General features: G+C 39.4%; 1 protein-coding gene across 2 annotated transcripts; it reads right to left on the reverse strand.

The window, feature by feature from the left end:
- Positions 1 to 2,425: 2,425 nt before the first annotated feature.
- LOC108709070 (P2Y purinoceptor 8-like) lies at positions 2,426 to 9,895 on the reverse strand. 2 transcript variants are annotated; one of them, XM_041583310.1, is made up of 3 exons: positions 9,357 to 9,895; positions 8,333 to 8,400; positions 2,426 to 4,055 (listed from the first exon to the last, which is right to left on the reverse strand). In XM_041583310.1, the coding sequence occupies exon 3, from the start codon at positions 4,017 to 4,019 to the stop codon at positions 2,997 to 2,999; it is 1,023 nt and encodes a 340-aa protein (XP_041439244.1). In that variant the 5' UTR covers positions 4,020 to 4,055; positions 8,333 to 8,400; positions 9,357 to 9,895; the 3' UTR covers positions 2,426 to 2,996. The 2 variants fall into 2 exon arrangements, with proteins under 2 accessions (XP_041439244.1, XP_018104189.2); XM_018248700.2 differs by lacking the exon at positions 9,357 to 9,895 and having other exon boundaries at positions 8,333 to 8,531.
- Positions 9,896 to 14,849: the final 4,954 nt, after the last annotated feature.

Genomic DNA, 14,849 nt, shown 5'->3' on the forward strand with positions numbered 1-14,849 from the left:
GCAATATCACACAGCGCCCTCTGTTGGTTATATGAAAGAATAACAGTGACTGCAATATCACACAGCGCCCTCTGTTGGTTATATGAAAGAATAACAGTGACTGCAATATCACACAGCGCCCTCTGTTGGTTATATGAAAGAATAACAGTGACTGCAATATCACACAGCGCCCTCTGTTGGTTATATGAAAGAATAACAGTGACTGCAATATCACACAGCGCCCTCTGTTGGTTATATGAAAGAATAACAGTTACTGCAATATCACACAGCACCCTCTGTTGGTTATATGAAAGAATAACAGTGCGCCCTCGGTTGGTTATATGAAAGAATAACAGTGACTGCAATATCACACAGCGCCCTCTGTTGGTTATATGAAGGAATAACAGTGGTGGCAATATCACACAGCGCCATTTGTTGGTTATATGAAAGAATAACAGTGACTGCAATATCACACAGCGCCCTCTGTTGGTTATATGAAAGAATAACAGTGAGTGCAATATCACACAGCACCCTCTGTTGGTTATATGAAAGAATAACAGTGACTGCAATATCACACAGCGCCCTCTGTTGGTTATATGAAAGAATAACAGTGAGTGCAATATCACACAGCGCCATCTGCACATGGTAGTGGGACAGTGGGACAGTGGAACAATGCACACAGTAATCCGTTTGGTAATTCTCTGTCACCATCAACTTTGCAAAGAAGTCCGGTTTATCGCTGGGGGGGGTCGATTTGGCAGAATGTGCGCTGCTGGGAGACAGGGCTGTAGTTGTGTCTAGGCTTATACTCGAGTCAATACGTTTTCCCAGTTTTCGTAGGTATAATTAGGTACTTCGGCTTATACTCAAGTATATACAGTATATTTTTTAAAGCTCTGTAAAGTATTTCATGTCACAATAAATTTTGGTGTAGATCAGGGATCCCCAACCTTTTTTTACCCATAAGCCCCATTCAAATGTAAAAAGATATTGGAGAGCAACACAAGCATACTAAAATTTCCTGGGGTGCTAATTATGGGTTGTGATTGACTATTGGTGGCCCCTATGTGGACTGGCAGCCTACAGGAGACTCTGTTTGGCAGTACACATATTTTTTATGCAACCAAGCCTGGAATTCAATCATAATCACCTCCTTTGAAGCCACTGGGAACAACACTCAACAGGTTGGCGAGCAAAATGTTACTCACGAGCTACTGGTTGGGGATCACTGGTGTAGATAAAAGTTCATGTAAATTGAATGATATAATTGTAAAGCTCTTCTGCAGTCATTGTTGGTGAATATGCTCGTGTGGTGGCAATGAGGTGTACATGAAACATTCCGACTCATTTCTAAACCAGCAAAGTCAACCATAACCAAAAATGTGTGGGTGGCCTTGTATGAATGAGTGGAACCTAGCATCTCTCAATATCATAATAATCTCGTAGAGGCGACAGACCTAACTGCAGTTATATAAAAAAAAATACATGGTATTGTAGCTTGTGAGAAATGAAACAATGACATATTCGTTTTGCTTCAGGAATGACAATATTGAGTGGAACATACTGAGAATTCCGAGGGCATGCTCACAAAGGATTTCAATATTTAGAAAATATTTCAAATGATACATCTTAAACTTACAATAGAAACAATGGGACGGGTCTTAGTGTTTGAGACGTTAGTACTTTTTATTGCATTGTTTATTAATAAAAAAAAATACCTGTATATCAAAAATATGGTGCTGAATTTTCAGAATTCTGAAAAATAAAAAACTACAAAAAAAACCAAAACTTCTAGTTCTTTAGGTTGATCATCTAGCAGGTAGGGATGTACCGAACCCTCTGATATTTGCCTTGAACATCAAATCCTACTCAACGGATCTGGCCAAATACAGAACTAAAATTCAAACTCTCCAGAAATGGCATACAGGAGCGCGCAGAAACTGACGCTTGCGCAGGGCAAGGATGTCACCAAATACTGCTAAAAAAAAGCTTCGGATTTGGCTGAATCCTGAATCAAATCCGTGATTCGGTACATCCCCACTACCATGAACAATCATCAATACATCATCATGATTTTATAATCATTAGTGCAAGGAGTTATTACTATACATTATTGTGATGTTGGAACCAGACGGCTTTTTAATAATAATACAGGTATGAGACCTGTTATCCAGAATGCTCGGTACCTGGGGTTTTTTTGGATAACGTATCTTTCTGTAATTTGGACCATCATACTTTAGGTCTACTAGAAAAGTCATGTAAATATTAAATAAAGCCAATAGGCTGGTTTTGCCTCCAATACGGATTAATTATATCTTAGTTGGAATCAAGTACAAGTTACTGTTTTATTATTACACACAAAAAGGAAAACATTTTTTGAGAAAATTTGATTATTTGATTATAATGGCGTCTATGGGAGACAGCCTTTCTGTAATTGGGTGCTTTCTGGATAACGGGTTTCCGGATAACAGATACTGTACCTATATTTAATTTTTTGCAATACTTTCATTTATATTTTGTTGTAGAAGGTTCTCTATAAATGAGGTTAATACCTAGGTGGAACATCATCATCAAGTTTCACAGGTATGCGACCTGTTATCCAGAGTGCTCAGGACTTTTTTTGATAAGGGGTCTTTCCATAATTTGGATCTCCATGCCTTAAGTCAACTAAAACATCCTATAAACATTAATTGAAACCAGCAGGATTGTTTTGCTTCCATGAGGATTAATTATACCTCAGTTGGGATCAAGTACAAGCGACTGTTTTATTATTACACACAAAAAGGAATCATGTTAAAAAATTAGATTATTTGATTAAAATGGAGTCTATGGGAGACGGCATTCTTGTAATTCGGTGCTTTCTGGACAACAGGTTTCCGTAGGCTCTACCTGGACTTCCGTGCCTGTATTTGGCTTCTTTAGGACTGATTTCCATACCTGGACTAGAATGTCCAGGTTTTTTGAAGATGAGTTTTTATTGAGATGTTTTCCAGGCAACCGAATAACACAAAATGCATTTAAGAAGAAGACAGAGGGTGGTTGTAGGACATTGTATTTTCATGCACATTATTGGCAGATGTGCAGCACCCTGCTTTGTGCTGTACCTTTTGTCGAAACTGTTTGGAACCAAAGAAATATACCAGTGGGTCCAAGCAACAATTAAGACTGCTCAAGGCAAGGGAAAGCTTATATTCTATGTAGAGCGGCTTGCCCTTGGAATAGAAATCATAGTGAATGATTAGCAGCAGGTTACTTGGCAAATAGCAGACCAAGAACACAGTGAACAACACCAGAATAATATGAATTGTTTGTCTCTTTGTCTCTGTATGGATTGTGTCAGACCGGAGAAGAGTCACAATTATTGACAGGTAACATATTCCCATAATAACTAACGGAAAAAAGAAAAACAATATAAGGCGGAACGCAATATAAAAAGAAAAATACCTGAAAACCATTTTTTTTGGTAAGACATCAAAGCAAGTGACTATGTGTAGCTCTTCTACGTGAAATGTCAATTTGGAAAGCATAAGTGGTAAATCCACCAGTAGAACAAGTGCCCAGAGCAATAAACAGGTTAGTAGAGCCCTCCTGACTGTAATGCACTTCTTAAAGCGCAAGGGAAGTACAATTCCAACGAAGCGTTCCACGCTAATACTCGCCATCGTCGCTATTGAACAGTTCATGTTTCCATAGAACAAAATGGTTGCTACGGAGCAAAAAGCATCTCCAAATGGCCAGTCATTTCCTCGAAGATGATAAATGACCTGGAAGGGGAGTGTAATTCCATAAATCAAATCTGTGATGGCCAAATTGAGCAGAAATACAACTGTTGGTGTCCAAGGTTGGTTTCCCCAGAGCATGACCAAAGACAAGGAATTGAATGGAACGCTCACACAAAAGATCACCAAGTAGAGGACTGGTAAAGCCGTTTGCAGCATTTTGCTTTGCAGCATCTCCAGTGTGTTATTGCTCAGAGCTTGTGGCAAAGTGCTATTGGCTGAAATGTTTCCAGTGATTTCAAACATGTGCGAGTCGGTCATCTTTGCTGTGCATGTGGTGAAGAGGAAGACGAGGGCCTACATGATGGAGAAAAGAGACATTACACCGAATGTCACCATTGGCATGTCCCTCCGCTGGTCTTAAAATAAAACTGTGGTTTTATCATTAGGGATGGGTGAATTTTACCCATTTCGCTTCGCCAAAAATTCACCGCCGGCGAAATGTCGCCGACGCCCATTAAAGTCTATGGGCGTTAAAATAATTTTGTCGCGCAATGAAATTTTTTATTTTGGCGCACGACGCCATGCAAGTCTATGGGCGTCATTTTTTCAGCGAAACAAGGCGAAAAAATTCGCCCATCCCTATTTATCATAAAAAGAAGAAAAAATTACCAGCGCATGGTTTGCCATTAAAAATAATTATTACAAAAAATAAGGTGTTGGTACCACACTTTAGCCAGAATATGTAAGCTCATGTGCCAAGTCAAAGTCCCTCATCGTACGTGAGTCCTACATTGTCTGTGAACATTATACGTTTGTAACGCATTTAAAATCAAGTAATAAGACCATAGTTCCCTCAACTCAGACGCTACAGTGACAAAGCAGGGAGTTTATAGGTCCCAGCTAATTAACATACATCTAAGAATGGCAGCTATAGGCAATATTTGGCTACAATTTGTACCTGAAACACAGAAAGAAATTGCCAGCGCTCAGTCTAACCCGCTGTTTGGAATTGAGCAGCTCCTTATTTTTTGTAATAATTATTTTTAAAGGTAAACTATGAACTGGCAATTTTTCTTCTTCTTGTTGTGTATTAATATTGGTTTATAGCAGCTGGTCAGATTGTGGGTCAGACTGAGCGCCGGCACAAGGGTGTTTATTGCAGCTGCTCAATGCCATAGCTTGGCTTTAGACCTTCTGTGTTTTGTGTGATGTCTATCATGTGTCTCTTCTCACTGCTTATGAGCCTCAGGATTATTATGTGCACATGTTGTGCTCCAGCTGTTATTATGCACTTTCCTACATGAACTCTGTGCTGGGTACAATTTACTGCTATGACAATGATCCTGTGTTGTGCTCTACTGTTTTACCATTATGGAATTACTCCTGCACTTTGGAACTCTTCCATTCCCTCCCCTTTAACTTCTGACTTGACTTCTGTCCTCTTTGTCCAACCATTAAACAATGTCTTGCACCTTGTCTTCTGTAACGTCGTTCAACATGTTTAGTATCACCTCTCACAGCTGCCTGTCCCTGGCTCCCTGAAGGTTTTTTTAGAAACTTCCCCTGATACCTTTTGTGTTTATCTTTAGCCAATATTTTGTTTTTCAGATGCAGCACCTGAACCTGCCCTGCTGGACAATATGGAGACCTGGTGGAGCTGAGTAGAGGCAATGACAGGAATAAATGGTGGAATATCAAGGTTCCATGTGTTCCCTGGGCTTGGGTTACTGTTACATAGTTACATAGTTACATAGTTAAATTGGGTTGAAAAAAGACAAAGTGCATCAAGTTCAACCCCTCCAAATGAAAACCCAGCCCCATACACACACCCCTCCCTACTGTCACATAAATGATATATACCCATATCTATACTAACTATAGAGTTTAGTATCACAATAGCCTTTGTATTATGTCTGTCCAAGAAATCCTCCAAGTCCCTCTTATAGTCATTAACTGAATCATCACCCGGCAGTGCATTCCTCAACCTCACTGTCCTGACTGTGATGAACCCCCTACTCTGTTCCTTTAAATGAAACTTCTTTTCCTCTAGTCTGAAGGGGAGGCCTCTGGTACGTGATTCTCTTTATGGGTAAAAAGGTCCCCTGCTATTTGTCTATAATGTCCTCTAATGTACTTGTAAAGTCTAATCATGTCCCCTCACAAGCGCCTTTTTTCCCCCAGAGAAAACAACCCCAACCTTGTCAGTCTCCCCTCATAATTTAACTCTTCCCTCCCTCTAACCAGTTTAGTTGCACTTAGTCTCTGCACTCTCTCCAGCTCATTTATATCCCTCTTAAGGACTGGAGTCCAAAACTGCCCCCATACTCCAGATGAGGCCTCACCAGGGACCTATAAAGAGGCGTTCAACAAAGGGTGTTCTCCAATTCTATCAACTGTCTGAAAAGTACAATTAGGAATAACGTTCAGGCCATGCTCTGCATTAAAATCTGGTTCACTGAAATTTTAGAAAAATTTCCCCTGTAGCTCCCCATCTTCTTTTCTGCTGATTCACTGATTCACATGCTCTGTGCTGCTGTCACTTACTGAGCTTAGGGAGCCACTCACAATATACAGTACACATAGAATAGAAATGTCACAATATAAGGCTGATTAGTCATTAATACACATAATTACTACATGGCAGCACAGAAACCAGTGCAATTAGCATCAGAATGTAATAATCAGCAAACCTGTAGCATCAGCTTATATTACAGCCAGGGAAGCTCATTTTCTGCTGCTGGATAATTAGTGACGAGCCCTAAGCTTAGCTTCTCAACAGCCAATCAGAGCCCACAGAGCATGTGAGTGTCACAGACACTTTCCAAGATGGTGACCCCCTGTGACAAGTTTGAAGTCCTGGATCACAGCCTATGAGTAAGTGCTCGTCCTTGGCATGAAACGTGTCAGGCTTAATTATGTCCTAAATAAAGAATTTCATAGAATTTTCATACACCATTTGGACTCCTCTTTTTCAAGTCAAAGTAAGTCTCTCCCAACTTTTGCTTTTGTTTGTCTTTACCAAATTATATGGCTGTGGACTGGGGGCTCTGTTTGGGATGTGATTTTTTTGACCTACTTCACTTTATGAGACAAGAATTTCTATGGAATTTTGGATTATTGCCTAATTAGTATAACGTCACACCATAGAGCAAATTGCCTGGATTATTACTACTACAGAGTACCGACCCTTTTGGCTGGGTTAATAAATTCAGTATATAAAATATGGTATTTCCAGTCATATTTGTTTTTAGGGTTTAGTTCTCCTCGGTATGGGATCTGTTATCCAGGAAGCTCAGAATTACAGGAAGGCCACCTCCCATAGATTCCATTGTAATCAAATAATTACAATTTTTTAAATTGATCACTTGTTTTGCTGTAATAATAAAACAGTGCCTTTTACTTGATCCCAAATAAGCTAAAATAATCTATGAACGTTATTTTATTCCTGCTCTATATCTCGAGGCTCCATAACCAGTTTGGAGATGTCTCATTGTACAACTTTGTGTTTTTGTTAAATTCCTACTTGTTTGGAAAACTTAATAAAAACAATTAAACTTAAAAAAAGAAAGAAAGAAAAAAAAAAGAAAGCTTTAAAGTGTCAGCACAACACGACTGACTATGACATAAAAAAGAGAGCAGCGTTCTGTTTCTTAAAGGAGAACTAAACCCTCTTGCTAATAAAACCCCCTCCATGCTCCCCCCCACACAGGTCTTCACACAAGTAAATGCCCGTAAGATGTTAAGCACAACGGAGCTCACTGGCGCCATCTTGCAGCACTTTTGGGAATCTTCGGATTCATTCGTCAATTCCCGCAGCTTTTGGCGCATGTTGTTCAGGACTGGACTGTTCCTACAACTGCACATGTGCTGATGCGCCACTTGATTAATGAAGATTCCCGAAGTGCTGGAGATGCCCCCGTGCACTGACTCTGCAATGAGGGGTAATTAGCAGTTTAGGGGCATTTACCTTTGTGGGGGGGAGCAGGGAGGGGGGACTATGGAGGGTGGGGATTTTTATTAGCAAGAGGGTTTAGTTCTCCTTTAAAACTGCACAAGATTACTGCATACTGTACACAGTCCCATAAACGTAAGAGACCTCTAATATACAGTATATATATATATATATGCAGGGACAGAGTCTTATATAGTACATGGAAATAGAAAATGACATTTACAACAAGCCCCTTGTTACAGTTTTTCTCAAGTTCATGTGAATTTGGCTCAATCACAATGTCCCTTCCCTCGTATTCATCTGTCGCCCCCCGGTCTTTATACATAAACAGATGATATAAAGCAAAGTATAAAGCTGCTGCTACTGCTGATTAGAATCAATAACAACGATCAGACACTAAATCCCAGTGATTGAATTTGCCCTTTAACACATGGAGAATGGCAGCACAATGGTCGGTGCACAGCCTGTGGCAACTTTATGGGCTCGTCCCTACAGCTGACTATCTACTGTTCATTCCATAACTCATTTTCCTGCATTTCTACTTCTTGTCATATTGTCTTTATGGTTTATCGTGAAAAATCAAATAAACTATTTTAAACCATAATTAAGGATTAAATGAATTAGTGAAACACGCAGAAGATAAAATGAGGAGACACATCTATAGATCTATTATACTCACCCCAAAAAGAGACTTGTGATGTGTGAGAAAATGTGCAGCTTTAAGCCAAGTACTTCCTTTTACACCTCCTTTATGTATAAACCACAGGAACTCGATTAGAAAAATACCAATGAGAAAGCACAAACATTGTGTCATTTTCTCTGACTGCAGCACACACACTCACACTCACAGTAACATCACACTCACATCACACTCACACCACACTCACATCACACTCACACCACACTATCATCACACTCACACCACACTATCTTCACATTAACATCACACCACACTAACATCACACTCACATCACACTCACACCACACTAACATCCCACTCACATCACAATAAAATCACACTCACACCACACTCACACCACACTAACATCACACTCACATCACAATAAAATCACACTCACACCACACTAACATCACACTCACATCACACCACACTCACACCACACTAACATCACTCACATCACAATAAAATCACACTCACACCACACTAACATCACACTCACATCACACCACACTCACACCACACTAACATCCCACTCACATCACAATAAAATCACACTCACACCACACTCACATCAAACTCACACCACACTCACATCACACTAACATCACACTCACATCACACCACACTCACACCACACTAACATCACACTCACATCACAATAAAATCACACTCACACCACACTAACATCACACTCACACCACACTATCATCACACTCACACCACACTATCTTCACATTAACATCACACTAACATCACACTCACATCACACTCACACCACACTCACATCACACTAACATCACACTCACATCACACCACACTAACATCACACTCACATCACAGCACACTCACACTACACTAACATCACACTCACATCACAATAAAATCACACTCACACCACACTAACATCACACTACTCTAACATCACACTACACTACTCTAACATCACACTCACACCACACTAACATCACACTCACATCACACTCACATCAAAGCTTTTGTTCATTTATCAGACTAAACGTACTGTGTCGTTGCTGAGGGTGATTTGCTGACAGTTTCTTGCAGTTGGTTGCTGTAGTTGCACTCCCGAGCACAATGTGGCTATTAAATGGCACGCACTCTAGCAGGTATCAGTATATGGGCTACTTATTTTAATGTAGTAGAGCCACCTGAGAAAATAAGAATTCGGGAAATGAGAAGATTAGAAAATGAAAGAAATAAGGGTTGAGAAGGACGTCTCTGATCAATAGGAGAAGAAAAACAAAGAATGGAGAAGTGAAAGTGCAGTTCATGTGGTCGTAGATATTTCTATAAAGCAGATTTTAGTTCTTTATTGGTTTAAGTGAGGTTATGGGCTCCTAACCCAATAAAACGTTTGCTTTCATTGTTCTGCCTCCAGCCGGCTGACAAATAAAAAGCCAATCATTGAATAGTCACGACGGGTTACTGGCCGGTGTTTAGAAACGAGCCTCAATGATCACGTTATTTACAAATATCTAAAATGATTAGAAGACATACTCAAAGGGGCATATTTATCAAGGGGCACATTTCAAATTGAAAAAAAGTTGAAATTCGAATTCAAAAAGACCAACCGAAATTAAGTCAAAGTTTTTTTTTGGTCAGATAGGTCAGTTTTCGATCGAATAGGTCCATATTCGGCCGAATTCGAATCATACAAATCGAAGGAATAGCGCATTTGAATTTGAAGGTTTTCCCTCAAAGTCCACCAATTGACTCCAAAAAGGTTCTAGGAGGTCCCCCATAGGCTAAAACAGCAATTCGGCAGGTTTTAGATGGCGAATGGTTGAAGTCGACGGTACATGATAAATTTCGATATTCGAATTTTCTTCAAATTCGAATCGAATTTGGACTGTTCCCTAGTCCGAGTACACAAAATTCACCTCGACCTTTGATAAATCTGCCCCAAAATGTTCAAGTTCTAACTTGGATTTTGAGAAGCCTTATTCTGTCACACAATTAGGGTTTGCCCCCTTTTCGTCCCCGCAGGGGCGGGGCAGTGATCTGGAGAGGCAGGCTGTGACATCAGGGGCGGGGATATGATGTGGTGATCGCCGATTGGCCGGTCGCCCAGTCAATTATAGGAAATCGTGCCCGGTTTTCCTAATTTGGAACATTGGGCAGGCTGTTTTGACCCGGGCAGCCTTTCAATAACCCAGGCAAGTGGCAACCCTTCACACTATAGAACTATTTGCAATTGTTTCCTATTTCTTTGGATTTTTTTCATCTATTGTTTCTGAATTACTTGTGTTTTGGGTTAGAGGTGATTAGGAAGCTGCCAACGTCAATACTCTTCCATGTGCAGAAGAGTCAGGAATAATACAACCCTACTTGCAAGGCAACAAGACTTGACCTTACATACGGCTCTTGGAATGTCAATGGGACTAACAGAAGTAATATATGGGAGGAGCTATGAGGTGCAGGAGCTGCAGGACAGTCACATGTTTACGTTGGACTCAATGGGAATTGCTGTTTCTATGTTCTATGAGGTTCCCTCAGCAGTGATGTTTGTATGGAGGGGAGAGAAACATCAGTACAATAGATTTATATTTGCAGCTCTCTGGCATCACCAAGTGATGGTTAAAGAGTTTACCTATGTATTATGTACTGTATGTATTAGGTCAGACAAGTCATATTAATACAGGCAAAAAAAAAATCAAATCTAATATTCTGTGATACATTCATACATTGAAAGCGGGTACAACGTGGGTATGGCAACACTTTATCTATTTTTTTGTATGGTTTCAACTTTAAAGGACAAGGCGGGTGCTAATCACAAATTAATGAGCCAATGCTTCTCTTAAAGGACTTGTAAACCCCCCCCACACAAAAATGTAATCAGTGAGCAGCCTCTTTGAAATCTTTAGATAACTACCACCCTGATTGTTAAAAGGTTAACAGTAAGGCTGCAGCATCCCCTTAATCACTTAGAAATTCTTCTCCTCCTCTAACCCACTCGGCATCCTCCCTCAGGGATTTCCTTAGAGTGTTGTGAGCATGCTCAGTTCTACTCTGCTCAGATAGCTAAACACACCCTCCAGTCTAACAGCCAATGAAGAGATAGCATTGTTGGTTCCCATAAAAACTCTAGCTGTATGAACCTATTTTATTTCTCCTTACCACCTCTCCTGAGCTCAGCTTAACCATTACAGTGATCAATCCCAGCAGAACATTTTATCAATGTTTCTGATGATGTGTCAGAGGGAAAATGGGCGCCGGGTGAAAGCTGAAATTTGTTTTAGAAAAATGTGATGGTGCTGGTAAATGGAGAGGGTATATGCAGTACAAATGATGTGGCTTGGGTGGGGAAGATATGTCCAACTTATAGGAAAATGTAGGCTTTATATGTCTTTTAAAGGAGAAGTAAAACTACTGAAGCAGTTTATTACTAATAGATTAGCCACAATAATGCAAGCTATAACACTATATTTATTCTACAGAATGCCTTACCATACCTGAGTAAATAGCTCAGCTCTCTGCTTGTTTATGATAGCAGCTGCCATATTAGCCTGGTGTGACATCACTTCCTGCCTGAGTCTCTCCCTGCTCACTCATAGCTCTAGGCTCAGATTACATCAAGGAGGGGGAGAGGAACAAACTGAGCATGCTCAAGCCCTAGCCCTGGAGGTTTAAGCTGAAAACAGGAAGTCTGATACAGAAGCCCATGAGTACACAATAGAAGGAGAGAGGAGCAAACTGAGCATGCTCAAGTCCTAGCCCTGGAGGTTTAAGCTGAAAACAGGAAGTCTGATACAGAAGCCCATGAGTACACAATAGAAGGAAAGAAATGTGGTGTTTCTTTTGACAGAGGACTCAGAGCAGCATTACTTTGAGGGGTTACTGGTGTATTTATATAGACCTTTCTGATAAAGCTTACTTACTTTTAGCCTTACCTTCTCCTTTAAGAAACAAATGCACCAGCCTGGCAGAAACAAACTAATACCACACTGCCATCTTTCCTTCCCTGATGTTCCAGTTCAGGCTAGTGGGGTTCCTTATCTTTTAAGCATCACTTGCAGTTGCTGCAGGGTTGGAAGAATCCTTTACTGGAAGTAGAATTGCTGGGAAGCTCATGTTGTAAAAAAACTAGGGATGCACTGAATCCAGGATTCGGTTCGGGATTCGGTCTTTTTCAGCAGGATTCAGATTCGGCCAAATCCTTCTGCCCGGCTGAACCAAATCTGAATCCAAAATTGCATATGCAAATTAGGGGCGGAGAGGGAAATTGTGTGACTTTTTGTCACAAAACAAGGAAGTAAAAAAATCTTCCCCTTCCCACCCCTAATTTGCATATGCAAATTAGGATTTGGTTCGGCCGAATCTTTCGCGAAGTATTCAGTGGTTCTGCCGAATCCAAAATAGTGGATTCGGTGCATCCCTAAAGAAAACCAAGAAAAGCATCAGGTAAACCTTGGTATTGCTATGTAAGGTATGGGTATATGATCTATTATCCACAATGACACATGGATAAGGGATTTTTCCATAATTTAGAGCAACATACCTTAAGCCTGCTAAAAATCATTTGACATTAAATACACCAGTAGGATTGTTTTGCCACCAATAAGGATTCATGCAGCTTAGTTACCATCAAGAACTAGTTACTGTTTTATTATTGCATGTATGGGACCTGTTATCCAGAATGCTCGAGACCTGGGGTTTTCCAGATAAAGGATCTTTCTGTAATTTGGATCTTCCTACCTCAAGTCTACTAGAAAATCATATAAACATGAAATAAAGCCAATAGTCTGGTTTTGCCTCCAATAAGGATTAATTATATCTTAGTTGGGATCAAGTACAACGACTGTTTTATTATTACACAGAAAAAGGAAATCATTTTTAGAAAATTGGGATTCATTTATAAAAATGGAGTCTATGGGAGATGGTCTTTCGGAGCTTTCTGGATAACGGGTTTCTGGACAATGGATCCCATACCTGTACAAAGAAAAAAGATTAAAAAAAATAGAATGTATTTATTTGCTTAAAATGGACTCAATGGGAGATGTAAATCAGAGCTTTGTTGATAATGGGTATCTGGATAAGGAATCCCATACTTGTACTACAATATTACAGACTCTAATCATAAGAGGGGGAGAGGCTGTAGATCTTAGCTGGATTGGCAAGGGAAGAACATAAGGTACAGGCAGCATCTCTAACATAATCCTGTTTTGGGCATTAGTTCTCCTGTAAGACTATTACCTAAATCTGCTTCTTAGTTCTTACAGCTTTTTCTATTTCTTTCACATTGGATATGTCGTTGTAATAATTATATATAAAGAAGGCAGGTCATACATAAGACACTTCACTATCCAAATACAACTATGGGGCTTGTTATCCAGAAGGCTCGGGAATTGGTTTTTTTTTCATAATTTGGATCTCCCCATCTTAAATCTAATTAAAAATCATATAAACATGAAATAAACCCAATAGGCTGGTTTTGCCTCCAATAAGGATTAATTATATCTTAGTTGGGATCAAGTACAAGCGACTGTTTTATTATTACACAGAAAAAGGAATCCATTTTTAAAATCTGAATTATTTGATTAAAATTGAGACAACGGGAGATGGCCTTTCAGCATTGAGAGCTTTCTGGATATCGGGTTTCCAGATAACAGATCCCATACCTGTAATATAAAATGTACATGGCCTGGCATACTGTCAGCTGAGCAGTACCAGGGTTGCTGGGATTTGAATTTCATTAATAAACAGACAAAGGAAAGTTGCCTAGACCACATTTACAGACCCATTTATCAAAGGTTGAATCTGGAATTCACATGAGTGAATTTGAAATTCAATTGGGGGAAATTTATTTAAATATAAAATCGAATTGTTAGAGAACTCAGACGGATTTCACTGATCCAAAAACTCGAATTAAATAGAATCTGAATTATAAAAAACTCAATTCGAGTTTTTTCTGTGAAAAAAAACTTGAATGCCAGGAAGGCTACAAACATCACCAAACTGATATCCTGGACCTTGACTTATACAGTAACCCGGCAGGTTTTAGGCGGCGAATAGTCAAATTCGAAAAGGGCCAGATTAATAAAGTATGATAAATCACGAAAATTGAATACAACATTTTTTAAAAGACTCAAATCAAGTTTGGTTGAATTTCACAGTTTTGACCATTAAAAAATTTGAGAATTTCAATTTTCAATTCGACCCTTAATAAATCTGCCCCCTAGAGTTCAAAAAGGGTTTTCTTGTGCATTTTCAAGTAATATTTATTTTTTACAAACAACAGAAGGTATCCTGTACATTAAAGCATTGGTTTTTTGTTACTGATGGATGTTCATTAATAACCTCTAACTAAATGAAATCATTATAAAAAGATCTGAAGAATGAAAAACGCACAAAAAAAACAAGATTTTAACAGTAAAGATGGACGGAATCAAGTCAAATCATTTACATTCATTAATCCTGAGACTTTATTTTTTGCATATCTACTATCTAGGTTTTTAGTGGCCATGAATATCTTGTAAATGATATCCTTATAAACAGT

This window comes from Xenopus laevis, chromosome 2S (assembly GCF_017654675.1).
Source record: "Xenopus laevis strain J_2021 chromosome 2S, Xenopus_laevis_v10.1, whole genome shotgun sequence".
In the NCBI taxonomy this organism is placed as follows: domain Eukaryota; kingdom Metazoa; phylum Chordata; class Amphibia; order Anura; family Pipidae; genus Xenopus; species Xenopus laevis.